At 33.3% G+C, this 21,766-nt stretch overlaps 2 protein-coding genes and 1 long non-coding RNA gene across 7 annotated transcripts; all 3 read right to left on the bottom strand.

Moving 5' to 3' along the window:
• Window positions 1–3,806: 3,806 nt before the first annotated feature.
• On the bottom strand, window positions 3,807–5,546 carry LOC112698245 (uncharacterized). The gene is made up of 3 exons (XR_003151460.2): window positions 5,384–5,546; window positions 5,014–5,193; window positions 3,807–4,030 (listed from the first exon to the last, which is right to left on the bottom strand). It is a non-coding gene; the product is annotated as an uncharacterized lncRNA (long non-coding RNA).
• Window positions 5,547–8,982: 3,436 nt separating this feature from the next.
• On the bottom strand, window positions 8,983–11,742 carry LOC112697085 (UPF0496 protein At3g19330). 2 transcript variants are annotated; one of them, XM_025750086.3, is made up of 3 exons: window positions 11,538–11,742; window positions 10,454–11,448; window positions 8,983–9,751 (listed from the first exon to the last, which is right to left on the bottom strand). In XM_025750086.3, the coding sequence occupies exons 1-3, from the start codon at window positions 11,635–11,637 to the stop codon at window positions 9,530–9,532; spliced, it is 1,317 nt and encodes a 438-aa protein (XP_025605871.2). In that variant the 5' UTR covers window positions 11,638–11,742; the 3' UTR covers window positions 8,983–9,529. The 2 variants fall into 2 exon arrangements, with proteins under 2 accessions (XP_025605871.2, XP_025605872.1); XM_025750087.3 differs by having other exon boundaries at window positions 8,983–9,663; window positions 11,538–11,741.
• A 4,214-nt stretch (window positions 11,743–15,956) lies between these two features.
• Window positions 15,957–20,953, bottom strand: LOC112697084 (receptor-like protein kinase HERK 1). 4 transcript variants are annotated; one of them, XM_025750084.3, is made up of 8 exons: window positions 20,019–20,953; window positions 19,155–19,302; window positions 18,805–19,013; window positions 18,226–18,352; window positions 17,860–17,931; window positions 17,452–17,638; window positions 17,061–17,193; window positions 15,957–16,588 (listed from the first exon to the last, which is right to left on the bottom strand). In XM_025750084.3, the coding sequence occupies exons 2-8, from the start codon at window positions 19,300–19,302 to the stop codon at window positions 16,322–16,324; spliced, it is 1,143 nt and encodes a 380-aa protein (XP_025605869.1). In that variant the 5' UTR covers window positions 20,019–20,953; the 3' UTR covers window positions 15,957–16,321. The 4 variants fall into 4 exon arrangements, with proteins under 4 accessions (XP_025605869.1, XP_072053471.1, XP_025605870.1 ...); XM_072197370.1 differs by having other exon boundaries at window positions 18,805–19,010; XM_025750085.3 differs by having other exon boundaries at window positions 18,805–19,010; window positions 19,155–19,366; window positions 20,019–20,945.
• Between the last annotated feature and the right edge of the window lie 813 nt (window positions 20,954–21,766).

The following is a 21,766-nucleotide window of genomic DNA, read 5'->3' as shown; positions in this document are numbered from 1 at the left end:
ACAAGCACAAGATGGACTTCAAATCTTCACCTTGTACATTCATTGGATATGGCACAGCTCACAAGGGGTACAAATGTCTTACTCAAGATGGTAGAGTCATCATCACTTGAGATATAGTATTTGTTAAAGATAGTTTTCCTTTCAAAGATTCAAAAGAGCATATTTAGTCTCTAGCAATATCAGTTGATCAATCAGCACCAACAATGCCAACGACTCCAAGACTAGCAGCCTTAACACCAGCAGTGGCTACATAGCAAGAAACACCATCTCATCAACTTTCTCAAAGCACCAGACTTACACCACAAATTCTACTTTTCTCATCTCCAACAATCTCACCTTCAGCAAAAATTCTACCTCAACTGCCAAGAGACAACATTCAGCACTTGAGTATACAACAAGGTATAACACTTCTTACACCACCAACAAGTAATTCTCAAAGACCAGTAGCAACATCATCTATACCAATCCCAATACCCATTAATGGTATAGAGATAGTGCTTTCAATCTCTGAATCCTCTCAGACATTGGCAGCTACAAACATCCATCATATGGTCACTAGAAACAAAGCAGAGATAGTAAAACCAAGAGCTTTGCAAGCAAGCTTAGAACCAAGAAGTGTGAAATACGTCCTCAACATGCCAGAATGGAAAGTAGCGATGGCTCTAAAATATGATGCTTTGATTAAGAATAATTCATGGAAATTAGTATAGTTGCCCTTGAACAGAGAAGCTATAGGCAACATATGGATTTTTCAAGCAAAGTATAATGCAGATGGTTCTCTACAAAAGTACAAGGCAAGGTTGGTAGCTCAGAGCCATGCACGAATACCAGGCTTTATGTTTACAGAAACATATAGTCTTGCAGTGAAGCCAACATCCATTCGATTAATTTTGTCCATTGCATTAGCAAAATCATGGGTGATAGATATGGCAACTAGTTGTGAACAATACCTTTGTACATGGTGACTTGACTGAATGAAGCAGCCTTAAGGTATGAAAAGGGAGATTCGTCACTAATTTGTAAATTGACAAAGGCTCTCTATGGTCTAAAACAAGCACCAAGAGAATGGTACCATAAATTAGCTACTAGATTGAGAGATATTAGTTTTGAACCCATCAAATCTCGTGTGTTAGTGTTTCGAAGCAGCATTAATGGGGTAAAAATCTTTGTGTTGGAATATGTTGATGATACAATATTCACTGGTAAATATAAAGATACAATCAAACAAGTAATTAAGCAGTTGGATAGCAGATTCGCTCTCAAAGATCTGGAAAATCTGCACTATTTAATCCTCACTCAGGAGAAATGCAAAAAAGAATTGATGAAGGCAAATATGGTAGGGTGCACTTCCAGCTACATTCCCTTGTCAAGTTAACAGCCTTTGGTGGAGATAAGTTTTATGATCCTCAACTTTATATATCTATGATACTGGAAAATGGTAAAAAGGGTGCTTCGATACTTGAGTGGAACGGCCAATTATGGTTTGCATATGAAGAAAGAAAAGTGCCTATAGTGACTTAGATTGGGCTTGTGATCCTAATGATAGGAAATCCACCAGTGGTTATTCATGCGCCAAAAATTTGATAGCGCTAATCTTGACAAGAGCACCAAATCGCTTCAAGTAATACCACAGTGAGAGGACATTATTCCCACGAGGATTAAAGGATTGAACAAGCAACTTCTAATCGAATCTTCTAATTAGATCAGCGAAAACTTTGCCAGAGGAGGGATGTGAGTCTTGAAATAATAAAGAATAGTAAAGGAGAGTGTTTGGTGTGAATGAATGCTTATGAAGATAGAGAAATAAATAGTGAATGAAGATGTTAAAGCTTCAGAGATATTTAACATTCAGAAAAGGAAATCCTCATGTTTATTTAGTTTGATTCATGCAAAATACTTTAACGACAAATCATATAAAATCAAATTCCAATTCATTGGTAATTCAATTTCTCTTTAACTTATCTAATCGCCAAATCCTTGATCAATTAATTAAGAGAAAAATGTTAAGCACAATCTCGATTTAACGTCGCACAACTTTCAAACTACTATTTCTGTGATAAAAGAGAGTTAGTTATTCGTGATAAACAGAAAAATAAAAGCTAATGAATGAGATGTTGGATGCTTAATTATATCCTAAATCCTATCCTAGAATTCAAATTCAAAAACTAAATCTAATCTTGTCTTTGGAAGAATAAGATAACTAAAATAATAATTCAAATCTAAATTAATAACAAATTTTATCTTTTTAGAAAAACTAACAATAACTAATCATTCAAATCTTGAATCTTTTAGAGAACTTGGACCGAATAAAAACGTCTTGGGAGATATTTTGGGCTTGGCACTAGACTTTGGATTTTGACGCCAGGCTTCAATGCATTTTTGGACCACTTGGAAGTAGAACGGTCTTCAAAGTTAGGCACCCATCATATTGGATGACTTGGCACTAAGCGCCACCATCCCAAGTCGGGTGCCAAACTTCATTTTCTTGTCGAAGGTGCTGGGGTTCATTTTGGGAGCTGGACTTTGCTGTTGAAAGTGCTGGCACTGAACTTCAACTCTTTGAAGTCAGGCGCCGGTTTCTTTTTCTTTTCCTGAGAATTCTCTATGTTTTTTTTGTTTGTTTTTTTATCCAGATTGCTTTAAAATCTAATCTTGAATGTATAATAATTCTAAAACAACTCCAAACATATGATTAGTTATGAAAATTTTATTAAAAATATAAAAATTTCAAATTAAACACAAGAAAATTATTTAAAAAGATACATTAAAATCACTAAAGATGCCAAACGGTTATTATGTCTTTCTCAAATCAAACTTGGTGTCTTGGGCTTCAAGAAAACAAGCTGCAATAGCAAGATCTAGTACAGAAGCAGAATATAGAAACATGGCAGATTTAGTTGCTAAGCTGATTTAGGTGAAGAACATGCTGTGTGAGCTTGGATTTCCACCACAAGAGTCTCCCTTGTTGTATTGTGATAATTAGAGTGCTGTGTTACATGCCGCAAATCCAATTTTATATTCTAAATCTAAGCATTTTGAGATTGACCTCCATTTTGTAAGTGATCATATTAATAGCAAAGACATAAGAGTCAGTCATACTCCAGACTCGGTGCAAATAGCAGACATTCTCAGAAAGGCAACTCCCTCCGAGACATTTCTGCATTTCAGAGCCAAATTAAGGGTTACCGAAGCTGTAGCAGCAGCACCACAGCAGCAGGTTCCCTGTGTTGAGGAAGACAGAAGAATAGAAAGCCAGGAATGATGATAGGTGCCGGAGGTAGCAGCAGCAGCATCATAGAAGCAGGTTTTATGTGTTGGAAAAAAAAAAAAAAAAACTAGAGATGATAGATGTATTAGCATTGTGGTTGTGATTGATGCCTAGTGTAAAAGTCTATTAGAAGATCCTAGTCAGCTTCCAATAGTTAGTTACAAATTAGTTACAAGAACTTTCTAGAATAGCCAATTAGTTAGCTTTTCCTTTTCTATCTCTAGAAGGTAGTTAAACCTTCTCTATAAGTATCTCTTGCGGCTTCTTAAATGTAATTGAACCAACTATTTTTCTCTTTCAATTAAAATAACAGAACTCTTTTTCTTTCTCTACCTCTTCTCTGCTTCAAGTTCCAGATCTCACAAGGCACATTTTCTCCACACCTAAGTTGCTGATACCTGTCACATAATATCATGTTCCCAAATATCAACAAACACAAATTCAAAAGGATCATTAAAAATTGAGTTTAGGATCAACAAATGGTAATTGATACATTTTCCCGTGGAGCAAAAAATTCACGTATATACACATCATGAGATTTACGAGAAATAGAGATATTGCATTTATTTAAAATAGAGAGTACAATATTTAAGGTAGGATGGCCAAAGTTAGAAGAGTAACAGCAGAATTAGAAGAATTTGAACATAAACGATAGCAACATTTCTTGGTGCATGCATAGGTGTAGGGACAATTAAATTGTCAAAAGCATATACTCCCTCCACTAGCTATGCCTTTGAGAAGCAAATAATCCTTTGTAATAACCTGGCATGGAATTGAGCAAAAATAAGTTCAGAATTGAAAATATACATGATTGTTCCTAGCAAATTCATTTACACCAAGGAGATTATAGGATTTTTAGGGAACATGCATTCAGTCGGTTATGTAATTTGAAGCAGATTTTGGAGTGTTGAGACAAAAGTAAGTTCACTTAAAGGATGACATTTTGATAATAAATTCTAAGAGAAAGTCTCAGAATTTAATTATAAAAAAAATGTATAATTCCATACTATTAGATGTAATTTCACATTATTAAAAATATTAATGATAATTAATTGATAATAATAAAATGTGCTGGTCCTCTAGTACTACTGAAATTTTAAAAAAGGTGGTACACTAATAAAATAGTCATTTTAAATACAGTAAGTCAATTCTCTCTACTAAAAAAATGAAAAGATTTGAGAAAAGTATTAAAGTAAATTTATAGAATTTATAAAATCAATTTAATTAATATTTTTTATTCTTTCCAAAGGAAAAAAAAAATTGATTTTGAAATCCAATCAACCTTAATTCTATTGTATTCCAAAGATATTCTAAAGGTATAAGAAAAAATTCAATCTGCTAAAATGAGAAAATTGGTAAAATAATAAAATAATGCTATAATCATTTTTAAATTTATAACTGTTATCATTTGTGAGCTTTACTACTATCTTGATTTAAGAATAATTAAAATATCATTTTATCACTTTACCAACTTTTTTATTTAAAAAAAGCTTGTTCCATAAAGACATCTATAAAATTTGTTTTATAACAAATTAAATACTCATGCATGTATTGAACTTTAATTTGTTTTACTTATTCACAATTCTTGGTTTTGATTTAAATAATAATGCATCCTGTATACTAATACATGCATCTGCCTAATTTCTAAGAAAGGAAGATATTGGTTTTTTTTTTTTTTTTTAACATGCATGTAAAATGATGTATATAATTATTGTTTAATTGTTTATTTAGATTTGATAACATACATGAGTCATAAGCGCAAATGCATCGGCGTTTATTGTCAGGAAGATCACGACAATAGCAATCTCCTGCTGTAATAAGCCTTAGTCCAAGTCTTTTGACACATTCAACAATGCAATCTATGTCTCCATTCTTCCCACATTGCCCATCCATTATAAATCTATCTTCACACCCGGGCTTCTCTTCTGTGTGGTAATATTATTTAAAAGAAACAAAATGGTTAAATTATTATGCTAGTTTCATTAGTTAGAAAAATTCCTTGCATATTTGAATTTTAAGAGATTGTTATGTACATGACATACAAGAAATAGAGTAGTAATGATACTGCAACATTTAAAAAAAAAAAAAAAAAAATCGAAAACTCTATATATATACCTCCATAGGTGTTGATGACAAAAGTGAATAAAACTAAAACAATAATCATGAAGAAAATGATTCTGGGCTTCATGATAATATCTCAACTTAGTCTCGAGAGAGTTATTGAGGTGTATATTGTTGGTATTTGTGAAGTATTGAATCAAAATGAGAGAATATATAAGTAGTGAGTGAAATGTTATTTGTTAATTCCTTATAAGGACGTGGTACTCGACCTTTTTTACTTTAGATTGTTTTGCCCAAAAGAAGCTTTTATTTTGTTTTATGAGCCACATATCACGTTTTTCTAATTTTATTTAAGTTTTGAAGTTTTCGCCTAATTCCTAAAGAATACCATTGGTTCTAGCAAGCTCTTTGAGTTTTGCTAAGGGGTAAACCACTAGCCTTAAATTTAATATATAGTTGAACAATAGAACAAGAAACATAATTGATATTTTATCAAAGAAAAACTAAAGCCGGCAATTTTACTAAATAAACATTACCTTTCGAATAAACTACATTTCCAACTATAAAAAAATAGAGCATTGATAAAACTGCACATACTAGATTAAAAATAACAAATATTATAAGATGAGAAAACACCACATCCAATTCAAAACCTTAAGTTGTCAAGTTAATGAGTCTCTCATCTTATAAACTTCTCACTCTTCTATATTTTTTTTTAATGTGGGACTAATTTCAACACTCCTCACACTTGCAACAACCGGGACAATCACAGAATCATGTGGAATTGCTTCACAAACAACCTATATTTACTCAGGGTCAACTTTATGTGGCAGTTTTTCGAGTTAATAACAACAATGGACTCAAGATTTTTATCTGTGATGATAATAACTCAAACAACTGCATCGATACAAACAATGTGGTTTATCGTAAGGTATTCAGGAATATTCACCTATACAAACTAAATATATTGGTATTTTCAACTAAAGTTCTTTCAAATTTATTGTTTCTAATTAAATTATAGTTATTTAAGCTGTTTTAAAATTTATTATATTATTTTACAAATCAAAATTAAAAAAACAATATGCCAGGTATAATAATTCTTCTTGCTAAAAACTTTTATATTACATAATTACAGGATTTGGAGCAAGACTCAACAAAAATGAAAATTTTTTTCTGCATTAATTTGTATTATTAAACTATGCAATTGTGGGTCTTATATATTATACTTTCTATGGGAACTTACCAACTATACTATGATCTCATGTAATATCTCAAATGCATTTTGTAAATTTAAAGAATTAACTTTTAATGTTTATCTTTAACTTTATCAAATATCTTTTATCGAAAATTAGTTTCTATTTTTACTTAAAATTTACTTACAAGGATTCTTGCAGTTTAATCAAAGTGTCTGTGTATAAAAAAAATAAGGGTAAAGTATATTTTTGTTCCTGAAATTTGGTAAAAATTTTAAAAATATCCCTAAATTTTATTTTGTTTCAATTTCGTCTCAGAAGTTTTCGATTTGCATTAAATATACTCTCGATGGCTAAATTTTCAAAAAATTTAAGACCAATCTAACAATAATGCATGAAAATTATGCTTGATTTGCTTGTATTGAGGGTTTTTCTTATGAAATTATTTTTGAATTGATCTTAAATTTTTTAAAAAATTAGCTGTGAGGGGTCTATTTCATGCGAATCGAAAACTTCTAGGACAAAATTGAAATAAAATAAAATTTAGGAGTATTTTTGAAACTTTTGTCAAACTTTAAGGATAAAAAGTATACTTTACCCAAAAAATAAATACTATTACGAAAATATTATAAAAAAAATACTAAAAAATTAAGTACAAATTATATAGAATATACCTATATAAATTTCAATGATATTAAAAAGATATATATAAATCAAATTTCAAACCATAAAAATAACTGTTTCCGTCGCTAGTTGTTCTTAAACTAAAATAGTAAAACTCACATACGATGAAAATTATAAATTTAATGATGATTATAATTAATTCTTTACTTTATCACTTTATCCATCTCTTTATTTTAAAAGATCTTTTCATTTACAAAAGAATTAAAGAGTTTAGCTAACAAGTATCTTAAGGGCACATGATAAACTTAGGGTTAAGTACGATTTTAGTCTCTAATGTAGAGGCTGAAAATTTATTTTGTTTTTGGCCTTTTTACGCTACAAAATGGTCCCAAAAGTTTCAGTTTATTTTAAAATCGTCATTTTTACTAAATTTTTAATTTTTATTACTAAATTACCCCTAATAAAAAAATTTAAAAAAAAAAAGAAGAAAGAAAACGTGTAAAGGGAAAAGGGGAAGGGAAAACGCGAAGGGAGAAGAGAGAGGTTCGGGAAGAAGAGGGGTAAGGGAAGGAGAAGGGTCCTCGTCGCCACCACCGCTGCTCTTCATTGCCGTCGCCGTTGTTTCTCGTCGTTCGGTCTTCGTCGTCTCCGTTGGATCTCACCATCAGATCTCGCCGCTGCTCCTCTTCTTGGCTCGATGTCGCCGCCAGCAGATCCGCGAGGGTAGACGTCGCGCACCGCTCGCCGTTTCTGTTCCTCCTCCACGCTCGGCCTCCGATCGTCACTGTTCCTTGCGGGTTTCTGGTTTCTTCTAATTCTGCTGTTTCTGCTTCTGATTATCAATTCTTCTGGTTTTTGTTCTTTTGTTGTTGTTGTTCTTCTGATTCCATTATCCATTGTTTTTTCTGAGTTTGAGTTCTGGGTTCTTGTTGTTCTTTTGTTGTTGTTATTCTTCTGCTTCTAGCTACTTTTATTGTTGTTGTTGTTGTTTTTCTTTTGATTCCATTGTTGTTATTTGCTTCTGGGTGTTGTTGTTTCATTGGTGTTGCTTCTGTTATGCTTTTGTTCTGCTTCAACTTCTGGTTCAGATTTTGCTTTTGGTTGATTTTGGAGAAGAATGGGGAAAGGTATTTTCGTCCGAAAGACGATTTTAAAACAAAGTGAAACCTTTGAGACTATTTGGTAGCGAAAAAAGACTAGAAACGAAATAAATTTTCGATCTCTACGTTAGAACTAAAATCGTACTTAACCCATAAACTTACTATTAGTAGAAGGTTTTAATTTTTTTATTTAATAAATATTAAATATAAAACAAATGCATTGAAATTTTAAATTTTTTGTATTTTCAATAAAAACTTTTTCAATTTATAATTTTAACGAATGTTCTTAGGGCCCATAATAAGTAAACCCAAAATTAAATATATTTTTCAAAACTAAATAAACATTAATTAGAAGTTATGAATGTACATATTAAATTAGTTTTACTATGATATGATTAATTTTGCCAATATTCAAACCTATTATAAATATTAGATTAATTTCAATATCATATAAGAAATTGTGTTAGCATTCAAATTTATTATTATTGAAACTAATAGTTTGCTATCTATATAATATTTGTACGCACTTATTTTAATAAAGATGTCAAAAATATTTTTTAAACATATATATATTTACCCATACTTTAAAAGCGTGATTTATGAAAAAAATAACAGTTTAAAAAAGTATTAATACTTTAGATAAAAATAATACTTTTATAATATATGAAAATCAAATCCTATAATCTACTATGTCATAGGAAAAAAAACCATCTTCGCATAAAAACAACAAAAACAATTATATAGTATTCTTTAGAGTATCCACTTTATTTGTGATGTGATATTAGAAGTTAAAGTTACATAGTTTCAAGACTCACGTAGCTTTGAATCCAAAAGTTATCGTGGCTTGCATAAAACAAATGAAAATGTTGTGGTGTTGATTTAAAAAATGCATGGGGTTGCAATAAACACAAAACGTGTGCGCGAGCACACACACTACTCCTTGACAAATGGAGAAGTGCTATTCATGGATGGTTCTTGGTCAGCGTGCTTCAAGAATCTGAAACTACAAGATACACAAGATAATTGGGAGACTTCTCAACTCTCCTATTCTTTTCTTGAGTGTCCAATTGCCTAAATCCCTTTCTCTCCAAATTTACATGCTAACCAAATCCAGTTCCTAACCATGTACCTCAACAATGATCCAAACCTTTCCATTCCATAATTTTCTACACTGAGATGGAATTGGCCCATTGATTTCAAAAAGTTCAATCTTTCTGAAACTCCCATGCTGATTTAGAAATGGCTTCCCTTCATGTTTCTTCACGGTTTACCCAACCTTCAAATCAACTAGATTTTTGTCCTCCATTATTTGTCAACTTCATGCACCAAAACTCCTGATGTGATTCATCTTCCATGCTGCCAAGATCTGTTCTAACCCCCCTCATCATCCTGAGATTGGGAGCTCCAGTATCTAGAACTGGTTCTCGATAAAGAGAACCCACATGGAGAGTCAAATAGAAGTGTTTAGTGAACAATGGTTCTTGGTGTGAGCAAAAGACCCGAAACTACAAAAAGAGAGGGTATTTGAGAGGCCTATCAAGTATCAACTGGCTAGCTCTTTCTACCTTCCAACTTATATACTAACTAACTCCAAAGTCCAAACTTATCAAAGGCCTTTTTCTTCAGCGGCCTATTTCTGGCTGTAGCAGTCAATGTCAATGAGGAGAAAACTAGAAAACTAAATAAAGAACCATAGAGTGTTGAGTAGAATATATTCCCAAAAAGATTAATTGAACAGACTAAACTGAGAAGAAAATAACACTGAAAGATATAAGCACCAGAGTAAATCCATCGTTAGCATCATAAACTGAGCCATAAATGATAAAGGTACACTTTACCTTAAGTACTATTCAGCACACCATAAAGGATAAAAAATTGTTACATGCTAATAGTTGTCAGTCAGAGAAATTGGTGCCAGTTTCTTTCTGGAATATTGGCAAAAAGTGCTGCTATATGTGAAGTTTCTTATATTAATGAATTGAATATGGGTAATTACTTATTACATTAGGGATTGAACATATCATCAAGTTTTTGAGGAAGATCCATCAAGTGTGGATCGGGTGTGCATTGCTTAAATAGGTTGCACTTGTAAACAAAGTTAGGACTAAATGGTTAGAAACTAACTACAAATTGGGATAAAGACATATCTCTTGAAGCAGCAACATTCTAGCCTTATTAACAGCATTGAAGCAGAGATATATCTGTACCTCAAGTTCGGAAAGCAGCGGTTCAAAACTCTGCTGGTTCTTGCGGAGCTGCTTCAGAACCTCCTGAATGGGATGCCTCTCCCTCCCCCGGTTCAGCGCGAACTGAATCAGCACCCGGTCTCCCTCCACCGCAGTTTGCAACCGATCAACAAGGCTATTCACAGTGTCAATGTCATTCATCACAAGAGTACCCTTTGATGCAGCATTCAGCTGATTCAACCTTGTAAGTTCCTTCTTTACCTTCTTCTTTGGAAGACACGAGCCGCCGCAGGCAGCAACCGCAGCAAAGCCTGCGACCGCATGCGCAGTGACCAGCACGGCCGAGATCACTGCTCCCACGGCGGTTACAACTAAACAGGCCAGACAACTCGTGTGGAACCGTTTGAGGAGGCGAATCCTCGCATAGCACCGCAAGCGCCGGCGTTCAATCTCGAGCTTGAGGCCGGATAAGCTGTCACGGACGTCGGAGAAGTTGTGCGGGAAGACGAACGGGTTTTCCTGGCTGTCGAATTGGACGAAGAGATCGAAAGCGCGGTCGCAGAGATGGCGGTTGAAGGAACCGGAAGCGTCGTCGGGGAGAACGGCGATGAGTTCGTGGAGAGGCTTGTATATGTCGCGTGCGCGGCGGACGCTGCGGTGAAGGAGGAGGTAGATTCCGCAGGTTTTCTCGCTATGGTCGAAGTAATCGGAGGCGAGTCTAGTGAGTGTGGCGGCGCCGCGGCGGGATTCGGCGTTAGCGAGAGCCTCCCGGATGCTCTGTCGATCGGGACGGAGCGCGTGGGCGAGCACGTGGCGGTGATGCGAGTCTTCTTTGTCCTCTTCGTCAATGAGCTCAACCTCATGGATTTGTTGGTGCAGGTGTAGGTGGTCCTGCAGGGGAGCTTGGATCACGGAACGAATCTCGTTGTAGGAGTTGGCCTGAACGGCGTCGTCGTATGCGCGAGCAATGTTAGGGCCTGGCGAGGAAGCAGTGCTTGAATTTTCGGTGGAGTTGCCTGTGAAGTGGAATTGAAGGGAGTAAGAAAGAGAAAGTTTGAGACAAGGGTTTGTGAGTTTTGGAGTAGTAATTGGTGTTAGTTGTTACCTTGGGAATGGGGAGGAGCAGATGCAGGAGACAGAGGGAGAGTGGGAGCTGAAGTAGAAGCGTGTGGCGGAAGAGATTTTGAGGAGAGCCATTGAAGCATTCTCGTGCGACACTGCCGCCGCAGGGTCAACGAAGAGTTTCTGGCCGCGGGATGTGGCGCACTGAAGGACAGAAGTATCAGGCGGTCTAAGTGCTTTTACCATTTTAGTCCCTTCGTATTTAAGGGGTAGATTATAAAAAATACAATTGAACTTTACCATCGAAAAAAATATTTTTAAATAATTTAAAAATACGATAAAAATATTTAATATTAAGTATATATTTTTAAAAAATATTTTAAAGATTAAATTTTAATACAATATTTTAAAAGTATAATTAAAAAATGAGATATTTTATTTTTAAATATATTTTTAATTTTTTTTAATAATTAATAATATTTTTAAAAAATAAAAAAATATATATTTAGTGAAAAATTACTAAATTTTAAATAAAAATATCTCAATTTTTTAATCATATTTGCAAAAAATTGCATCAAAATTCAAGTTCTAAAGTATTTTTTGAAAAATACATATTTAATTTTGAATATTTTTGTCATATTTTTAAATAATTTGAAAATATTTTTGTCTATAAAAAAGTTTGAGTACATTTTTTGTCAACGAAAAAATTATTCGAGTGTATTTTTGGTAGTTTACCTTATTTAAAATTTTGACTATATTACGTGTACACTAAAATCACCCACCAAAATTAGTCATTAGTATAAAATACATGTTAGAATATAAATACACATTGAAAATAAATTAAACAATGCATATATTTATATATAAATACATTGATAACTAATTTTAGTAATTGATTTTGGTATACGAATAACATTTTTTTTTTAATTTACTATATTGGTTTCGAGATTTATTGGTCTTGAATTTCTTTTGGCATGGAGTTAACAAATTGAATGCTAGAGTTAGTTCCAACTTGCTTTGCTATACACAGGTAAAATGACGTCATTTAGTTTTGGCACTTAAACAAGACAAAAATGAGGCCGTTTTGTAAAATGAGGGAAGATAAAACGATTTCTATATCATATAAATTCTTCTTGGTCTTTTCATTTTTTCCTTATTTAAGCATCAAAATAAAATGACATCTTTTAACCATGTGTCTAACGTGAGAATTTCAGAATCCTATGAAAAATACTATTTAAAATAAAAAAGAAATACATTTTTTATCCCAAATTTTAGCATAAGAATGAGTTTGATTTATTAATTTATATTGCTTGGATCATTACTAAAAAGAATATTTAAATACAAAATTCAACTTCTATATAACATCCACAAAGTAAAGATAGTAGATCAAACAAAAAATCTCTTCTTTCTTTGTAAAGAATTTTTTTAATAATCTTCTGAATCTAATCTTTTCAAAAAAAAAAGCACGTAAAGTCTTCTTGAGTTTATGAGCTAAAGTTTTAATACAAAAAGTAGAATTATATATTTATTCGATACAAATTTTGTTAAGGATCCATTATAATAATAAAAAAGATTTCTGCATATCCGCAAATATCGGTCAATTATATCAAAATTAGATTCTAAACATTCATGATTTGGATGTGTATTAGTTGAATTATTTATTCCTCGGTCTATTAGGTAGCATTTGGTAAGGGGTATTAAGACTGAGACTAGGAGGCTGAAATTCAGCATTGTGTTTGGTGGTCAAAGACTGGAACGAAAATTTCAGTTTTCGTCTCTAAAATTCCAGTCCTTTCAAATTTCAATACCTCCAAAAACTAGAAAGAGACTAAATTTTTGGGATGGAGACTGAAATTTTAATAACTTTTTTCCTCAAATGTCCTCATTCAAAATTTTATATTCCAAATCTATCATTCCGAATCTCTCCATTACCAAGCTCTCACCTCTCACTCCAACCCACTCCTATCTTTCACCCCACCACCACATCTTGTCATAACAAATTTTACCACCACCAATAACAATAATACAAAAAAAACAACAATCTCATTAACATATGTCAAAATCTGATTCAACAATCTCATCACATAAAAAAATTCAAAATCAAAATAAAAAAAGAGAAGGGAGGACGGGACGACGGCAAGAACGGCACGAAACTGAAACTCAATAGAGAGAACGCGTGGCACAGTAGACCTGAACACTGCGGCATGGCAGGGCATAGAGAGAGAGAGAGAGAGAGAGAGAGAGAGAGAGAGAGAGAGAGAGAGAGAGAGAGAGAGAGAGAGAGAGAGAGAGAGAGAGAGAGAGAGAGAGAGAGAGATGATGGTTGGTTATTTTAGTAGGCATAAGTTATGTTGCCAGAGCCAGTGGTGGGTCGAACGGAGGTTGCACAGAATGGGAGACTGGGAGGCATGCACAGATCGAGGCTTCGAGCAAAGGGGAAGTGAGAAAGGAGGTTGATCAGACTCATTATTGGGAGGGGGTTAGGGTTTTATAGTAGGGGTATTTTAGTAATTTTAAATATTTTAGTCTCTACTTTTATTTTAAAGCAAACAGAATACTAAGACATAATTCAATCTTGTATACTTTACACCAAACACAATACAGAGACTTACTTTAGTCTCTATCTCACAGTCTCTGTCTCTATTCCAAACATAGCCTTAGTGAACTATCTCTCTAAGAATTGTGAAAGATATTCCATTAGAAATATTCTTATTTTTGCTTCGACTTGTATTCTCCAAAAAATAGATCCTGTTTTAATATCTCCGAATAAATTAAATGTATACAACTGTGCATTAAGATATGAAGGCTTATTCCATAATAACAAAAGCACTTTTTCATATACCATAAAATTTTACTTAAAAAAAATGTTCCATGCTAATAAACTCGGGTATATAACCATAACTATGGATTTCAATGTACGAGATCTTTTAGTACTTATTACCAGTAGATTTTTGTTTATATCTAACATAATAAATGAAAAGATTCTTGAAGAATGATAGGATAGACAAAAAATATTTAAACAGACTTCTTCAAAATGTTCTATTTTTATATAGAAGTAGATTCACTCAACAAGAACGCTAAAAGAGTTTTATCATAAAAAAGAATATTTTTTACGTAAAAAAAAAGATTAATTCGTGTTCACATACATAAAAATTATATAGGGACAAGAAAAATCTTGGATTACTTTTTGAAAAAGTATAAATAAGTTTTTTATTACTTAGTAATAAGACTATTTCAATTACAATGCTCATAAAGAAACAATCTTAATAAATGGTATGCACTTTCGTATACTAGCTAAAGTATTACATTTGTCTGGTGAAAATCATATTCATTCCGATACAATAGTAAGTAAACTTGGAGGGAAAAGAGATATTAATTTAGGTTTTGTTGATTTATTACATGATAATTTTATTGAAAAAGATCGAAGTTGTGGTATTTATTTCACTCACTCAGGACTGGATTTTTCTACCAGGTGTTCTTTTCGTTGTTTCGGGAGTATTCACATTTGGCATATGCCTACTCTGACCAAGATCTTTAGAGATGATTCTGTACTCTGATTCAGTAGTGAAACCTTAGGACATCTTTGGAGAAATACATCAGGTGTCGTAGCTAATCGAGTAGCTCTTGAAGCATGTGTACAAGCTCAGAATGACGGTCGAAATATTGTTCGTGAGAGGAATGAAATTATCCGTGAGATTAACAAATGGAATTTTGAATAGTCACAGTTAACTCACTTTGTTCGATGACTCACTACTAGAAAGAGTCCCGAGACTAATACGGTGATTATAACTGAATCTTGGAGACCAATATAATAAATTTTGGATTTATGAAACTAAAATAGTGATGCAAATCAAAAGAATCACTCTGAAGACTTAGTTTAATTTTTGAGTCTTTACTTATGACTAAGTATCTTGACTTTTCATGAATTTTTAGATAGATAATTAATTTGATAGTTTAATTTTTAACATTTTAGTTTGATTATTGAGTTTTATAATTTTAAATGAACTTGATTATTTTGACATTAGTTTAATTAACAGAATATTTATGTATATAACTGTCCTGATAAGGACATGGATTTTTTATTTTTAAAATAATATTATCGACTCCAACATATTTTTTTTTGATAAATACTATTTTGGTTTATGAGATTTGGGTTCAAAATCCTTCCAAACTTTTTTTTTTATTTGGAATGGTCCTCAACATCCCATTTAGTATTAATTATTAAACCCTCAATTCTAAACTCCAAACTTTAAAGATCAAATCAAAACTAATTCCTTTTTTTTTTCTTTTCATTGTTGGTCTTGATTTTGCATGTGCTCACAAACTCGAAAGAACATGAAGATGTAATTCTTCTTTTGGGCCTAGGCCCGAACAAAAACGAATTAAAGAGAGTTTATTCGTCCATAGAAAAAAGATACAGTTTGATAACCACATCCACGACGACAAAATAAATAAATAAGAATAACCACACAACCCAATCTTCACTGTCATATTAACAACAAATAATGGTTTACAAGATATCTCATACATTTATGAAGATAAAAAAAAAATAATAATAATAAGGGGAGAAAGAAAAAACAAAGAATACAACTGTTCATTTACCCAGGAAAAAAACAACGGGGGAGAGGGAATACAGCTGTTCTTTATACACTTATGAAGCAGCTGGTCCTATTTTCTGAAGCTATTCACGTGGGAGAAAAATAATAATAATAATCATAATAATGAGAAAGCAAATATGTAATAATTCACAAAAATATAATAGTAATAATAATAACAATGCAATTTTGTGACAACAAATACCTTCTTTTATTTTCTTATTTTTTATTTTTATGTTGTTGTTGGTCTGAATAATTGGCTTCCAAGGGTAACTGTTGGGGTGGCTTCACCCATGATTGTTGTCAAGTTCACTTCTTTCTCAAGTATTCTATCAAGTTCCATCACCACATAACTCATGCCTGGTCTTCTCTCACTTGAAGATTCTAAACACCTTGTCATCAGCATTATGAATTCTTCCATTCCTTCAGCAGTGAAAGTGCTTCCCAATCTTTGATCAATTATGTTAGACATCATGCCATGGTCTTCATTATTTTGCACCTTTATTATTATAACAAATATTGATTAACAAGGAACATAAATCTATCACCATGTTATTCTTGGTTTAGTGCAAATGAAATGTCATTCTATCAATAAACTAAGCACAATCCACTAAATACTTTGTAAATGTACAATAATTTCTCAGTGGATACTCGTATGCAATTGTCTTTGTTTGAAGTTGATAATTAAGAATAGTTGGATGACAATTTTGTCAAATCACCTAGCAGTTCTCAATTATCAACCCAATTTCTCTACTCTTCTTCACCATTAGATGGGGTGTGAGACTCGAATCAAGTGGATCCCACACGACTCATCTAATGGTGGATAGAGGTGAGTTACCCTAGCGTGCAAGAAATCGTGATTACAGAAAACATATCTTGCGAAACCATGTGATAAGACACATTGCACGTTTATGTTACTTTACTTCCCAACCCTACATGCCATATGTGATGTTTGAAGTAATTTCACATACCCATTCAACTAGATTGTAGCTAGAGTCCAGAGATGCTGATTCTGTTGCTTCCTTCCCACTCAACAATTCCAGCAAAAATACTCCAAAGCTGTATACATCGCTCTTTTCCGAAAATCGTCTGAATTCTCTCACCCTGCAGTTAATGGTGCGCATTTGTCAAGAAAGTAAGAACAAAGGAAAAGCTTGCAACCAGAGGAATGGAACACCTCGTGCGAAAAAATTTTACAAAACCTAGTTATGCGGGATATTTAAGCGTTGATTATGCCAATAATGCCTAGACAAACATTTTAGAGGAGAATATCAATGGCGAAAATTCACACGGGAACATTTCATGTTGTGAGAGGATCCATTCCAATATAAGCAGAGTAGACAAGTAATACATGAGCCATACTCGGGTGCAAGAAATATCTCATCTGCGGCTACTAGAGAGGATGGTCCTGCAATCTCAACTCTCCCCAAAAAATTACGAAGTCCTGCATCGGCAACCTTAGCAATGAAGTTTTCGTCGACAAGTACATTCGCTGTTTTGAAATCCTTGTGCACCAAACGGGGGCTCAAGGAGTGAAGATGAGCCAAACCTGCACAAGAATAGGAGATGAATGAGGCTTCGAAAATCAGAAACAAGTTCCTTGGAGATTTTATACGCATATAGAAGGTATTATAGTATACCAAGTTTTAGGATGGCTTACAAAAGGAATGTGTGGGATCCATTAAGATACTTGGGGTGTATTTTATCTAAAAGAGAAGAAAACTGATACCAGGAAAGCCACAAATGCTCACTGATTTTGCAAAGGATCACCTTTAGCTGCACCTTGAGCTATTGAAAGTCTATGCTTGAATTCTAGCTTCTCTCGCGATTGTTGATTGGCGCCTACAAAGGAAAATTCGACATCACAAGAAAGGACTCGTACTCAAATTAGCTTAATCAAGACAACAATTTTATTAAGATATCTTATATGCAATTGATTTTGATGTAGAATATTTATGTTTGGCAGTTTCGGGAAAAGTGATTCTGAAAGAAACTAAACATGATTAAAATGGACAGAATCAACTCCCGTGGAGGGAAATACGATTCTAGACCTCTCAAACAGTTTTCTAAGATACACGAAGAATCTATGAATAAAGCTTTCGGAGAAACAAATGGAGAGACTGTATAAGAATTTACCATACAAGTGACTGGAGACGCTTCCATTAGGCACATATTCGTATATAAGAAACTGCAGGTTGTTTTCCTGGCAGTAGCCTAAAAGAGTTACGAGATTCCGATGGTGAATCGATGAGAGATAGCGTACCTGAAGTAAAACTCAGTCCTGTTAGATCAAAACAAGAGAATGAATCATACGAGTAGATACCTTCATTCATCCTAAACTAGATAGTAAACGAGTTTAATCGCTATCCACTTGTGCTAAAAATGCAATAGTTTTATACTGGCTTCGAATTTTTAAGATAGCTGATCCTGACACTTGGAAAGAGCTATAAGGAAATATCATAGACTAATTATGCTTACATTTTCTTTTTTCAATAGAACTAATTAGTAATTATGCTTGCATATATTTTAGAAAACAAAAAAGACTTCAATGAATATAAAAGGTTGTAGTAAAGTAAAGTGAATAAATAGGGAAAAGAAAAACTTTCTTCATAACTACCACCTGAAACTAACTGGCAATTCCTAACAGAACAAGGAATTTGGAAAATGTATTTCATTACTTCAACCAAACTTATAGAGCAGGAAACTGAGCATTACCTCATCAACAAACTCCTGACTCGCGAGTCCACGCCTCTTCTTGATTGCTACAATCATACCATCTTGAAGCAAACCCTTATAAACCTCCCCGAATTTCCCTTCTCCAATCAAATTCTTGTCACTGAAACTCTTTGTAGCCCCAGATAGTTCCTCCATCTCAAAACGCCTAGTATCTCGTATCGACAACTCAATCGTGCCATGTCGTCCTACTGCATGCAATTGAATTCCCTCACATCACTACAAGAAACCTCGAAAAACAAATCTTTTGTATCTAACTACCGAATTAACCAGCACAACCGTGCCTATTAAGCCATCTTTCTATTTTCTCGGCACGAGTAAGAACATCTTACCTTGGGAAGGATCAGAGGATCCTGTCTCTGAAGTTCTCGAAACACTTCTCTTGCGAAAAATACAAAACCATATGAGTATTATAACAATCCCTGCCAATGCCACGGCTCCTGCAGCTCCTCCTAATAATGCTGCAAGAGAACTTGACATCTGGAAAAAAACACACTTCACTTTCTCTGTACAAATTTATGTGAACTATTATTATACATTGAACCTGGAACCACAAAAGAGAAGCAACAAAATAAGAAAAGAATCACAATCTATGCAAATATGAACATAATGTACCTTAGAACAAGGGAAAATACTCTTCCTCTATGCATTAAAAGCAAGCTAAGATAGTAGCTATATGATAATGAAGAGAATTTTGGAATTTTGAGACAGAATGCAAAGGAGATGGCTTTGCAAAAGGCATGCATGTGAAAGAAACAAAATAACATTGAATACTACAACAATGATAATTATAATTATAATAATAATATACTAGGTCAAAAAGAAGAGTACATAATTAATGCGGGTGCTAATGAAAGAAGAAATTAATTAAAGTACTTCAAAGACAATCACAGCAACATCAAAATGCTAAAACAAATGTTTGGGATCCCCAGCAAGAATGCATGTATGGAATGAATGAATGTATGTAAGTTTCAGAAAGTCATGCAGAGTGATAGAATTGGATCTTGCACATTAATTAACATTGCATCAATTCTTTCACATAGTTTCAAATAAAAAGAAGAAAATAGAATAAAGTGGTTTACTTTTTGTAAAATCTACAGAGGACAATATCACGAGATAAATAAATAATAATAATAATAAGAAGAAGAATAATAATAATGAGGCAGGATCTCTGAGAAAGCCAGAGCTTCATTTACCAATGACACCAAACAACTTTGAAAGGGTATAACAAGAACAATGCCAGTTCACGGAAATCAAGATTGACCCAATATCCCTCCTCTTCTCCCTTCTTCATATGAACAATCACAACCAGAACCACAGCCACAGCCTCACAAGAACCAAATCATGTTTCAACAAAAGAGAGACAGCAACATAGGGAAGCAAATTTGGAAAGTTTTGGGTATTTTTGTTCTTCTGGGGTGGCATCAAAATCAACCACAACCCCCAAAAACCCACCCTTTAGATCAGAACTCTTCCAAGTCGTCCAAGACCAAAGGCATGGAAAGAAAGAAAAGAGAAAAGAAAGTGCCACTCTGTAATCAAGAATTACACACACACACACACACAATCTCACACAAATTTCTTCTTTTTTTTTTCTTTTTTTGCATTCTATTTGTATGAGAAGTGTTGTATGAGTATCATGATGGTTGGATAGTGGATACAGACAATGCCGACAGAAAGTGACCTTGCGCCGACAGACACAACACACTATCAGACACAACACAACACACACATTACATTAGTATCAGGTTTTTATTACCATGCCTCTCTACCAAACACGCCCATTTCTCTTCAATTCAAAACAAAAAAATAAATAAATAAAAGGGAAGAGGTGGGGGTGGGGGTATGATTCAGTTATTTATATTTGTGCTGTGAGATATGTACAAGAAACAAACAAACCCACGAAAAGAAGAATTATTATTAAGGGTTTTGTTTTCTGATATTAGTTTGAGCCATGGCTGGGTTCCATTACTGAAGGGGAATTCAATGCAAGCAATAGTATGGTAGGGTGGTAACTAATTTTAGCAAAACAAGTCAACAACGACACTCAATGAGTGAATCAATCTAAAGACCATATGCAGTTGGAGAGAGAGAGAGAGAGAGAGAGAAAGGGAGGGCAGGGACTAAGGATAAAAAAAAAAAGAGCAAAACAGATAAATATGTTTTTGTGCCGGTCATAATTGTGTTTTTGGTGTTGAATTTGTTTTTCAACGGTGTTAAGAAACGAAAACAATACTGGATGACCAAATCATTTTAAAATTAAATTTATTTAAATTAATAATTAATAAATTTTAGTAGAAGAAAAAGTATGAGAAGAGAAAAATTTAATTATAAATATAATTTATTCACCTAACATATTTTAAAATTAAATTAGTCATTGTTTAATTATTTGTATATAAATATATATCAAAATATATTGAGGTATGAACACATAGTTTTATTTATAATTAAATTTTAAAGATGATATAATCAAATTCTAAATAACATATAACTAAAAGAGGTAAATATCAATTTGGTATCCGAAAGACTTTGGTATTAACAAAATGGTACTTGAATAGTGTTATCAACAAAATAGTTTTTAAAAAACTTTAAAAATTGACAACCATATCCTTGAATTCACAGGAGCACGTCTCTAACGAAAAGAATGCTGAGGTAGTCACTGTATTTTAATGATATGACATATTTCTTTAACTAATTATTGAGTTGCCTTTTATAATTAATTTTTAACAATTATAAGGAAAAAATCCCTAATTCTATTGTCCTAGGTCCTCTCCTCTCACTGCAAAGCTCTTCTTTCATCACTACTTTCCCTCTCACTCTCATTGAAAAATATACCTCTACCTCTCTTTTCATTCCTCCGTTTTCACCACCAAGCTCCTTTCCTCTTATTGCTTTCCTCTCTCACTTTCAAGATCACCCTAGAATTGTGGTCATAGGCCTGAGA

This window comes from Arachis hypogaea, chromosome 6, assembly GCF_003086295.3.
Source record: "Arachis hypogaea cultivar Tifrunner chromosome 6, arahy.Tifrunner.gnm2.J5K5, whole genome shotgun sequence".
NCBI classification, from domain to species: domain Eukaryota; kingdom Viridiplantae; phylum Streptophyta; class Magnoliopsida; order Fabales; family Fabaceae; genus Arachis; species Arachis hypogaea.
This window is presented reverse-complemented; position numbering and strand designations above follow the sequence as displayed.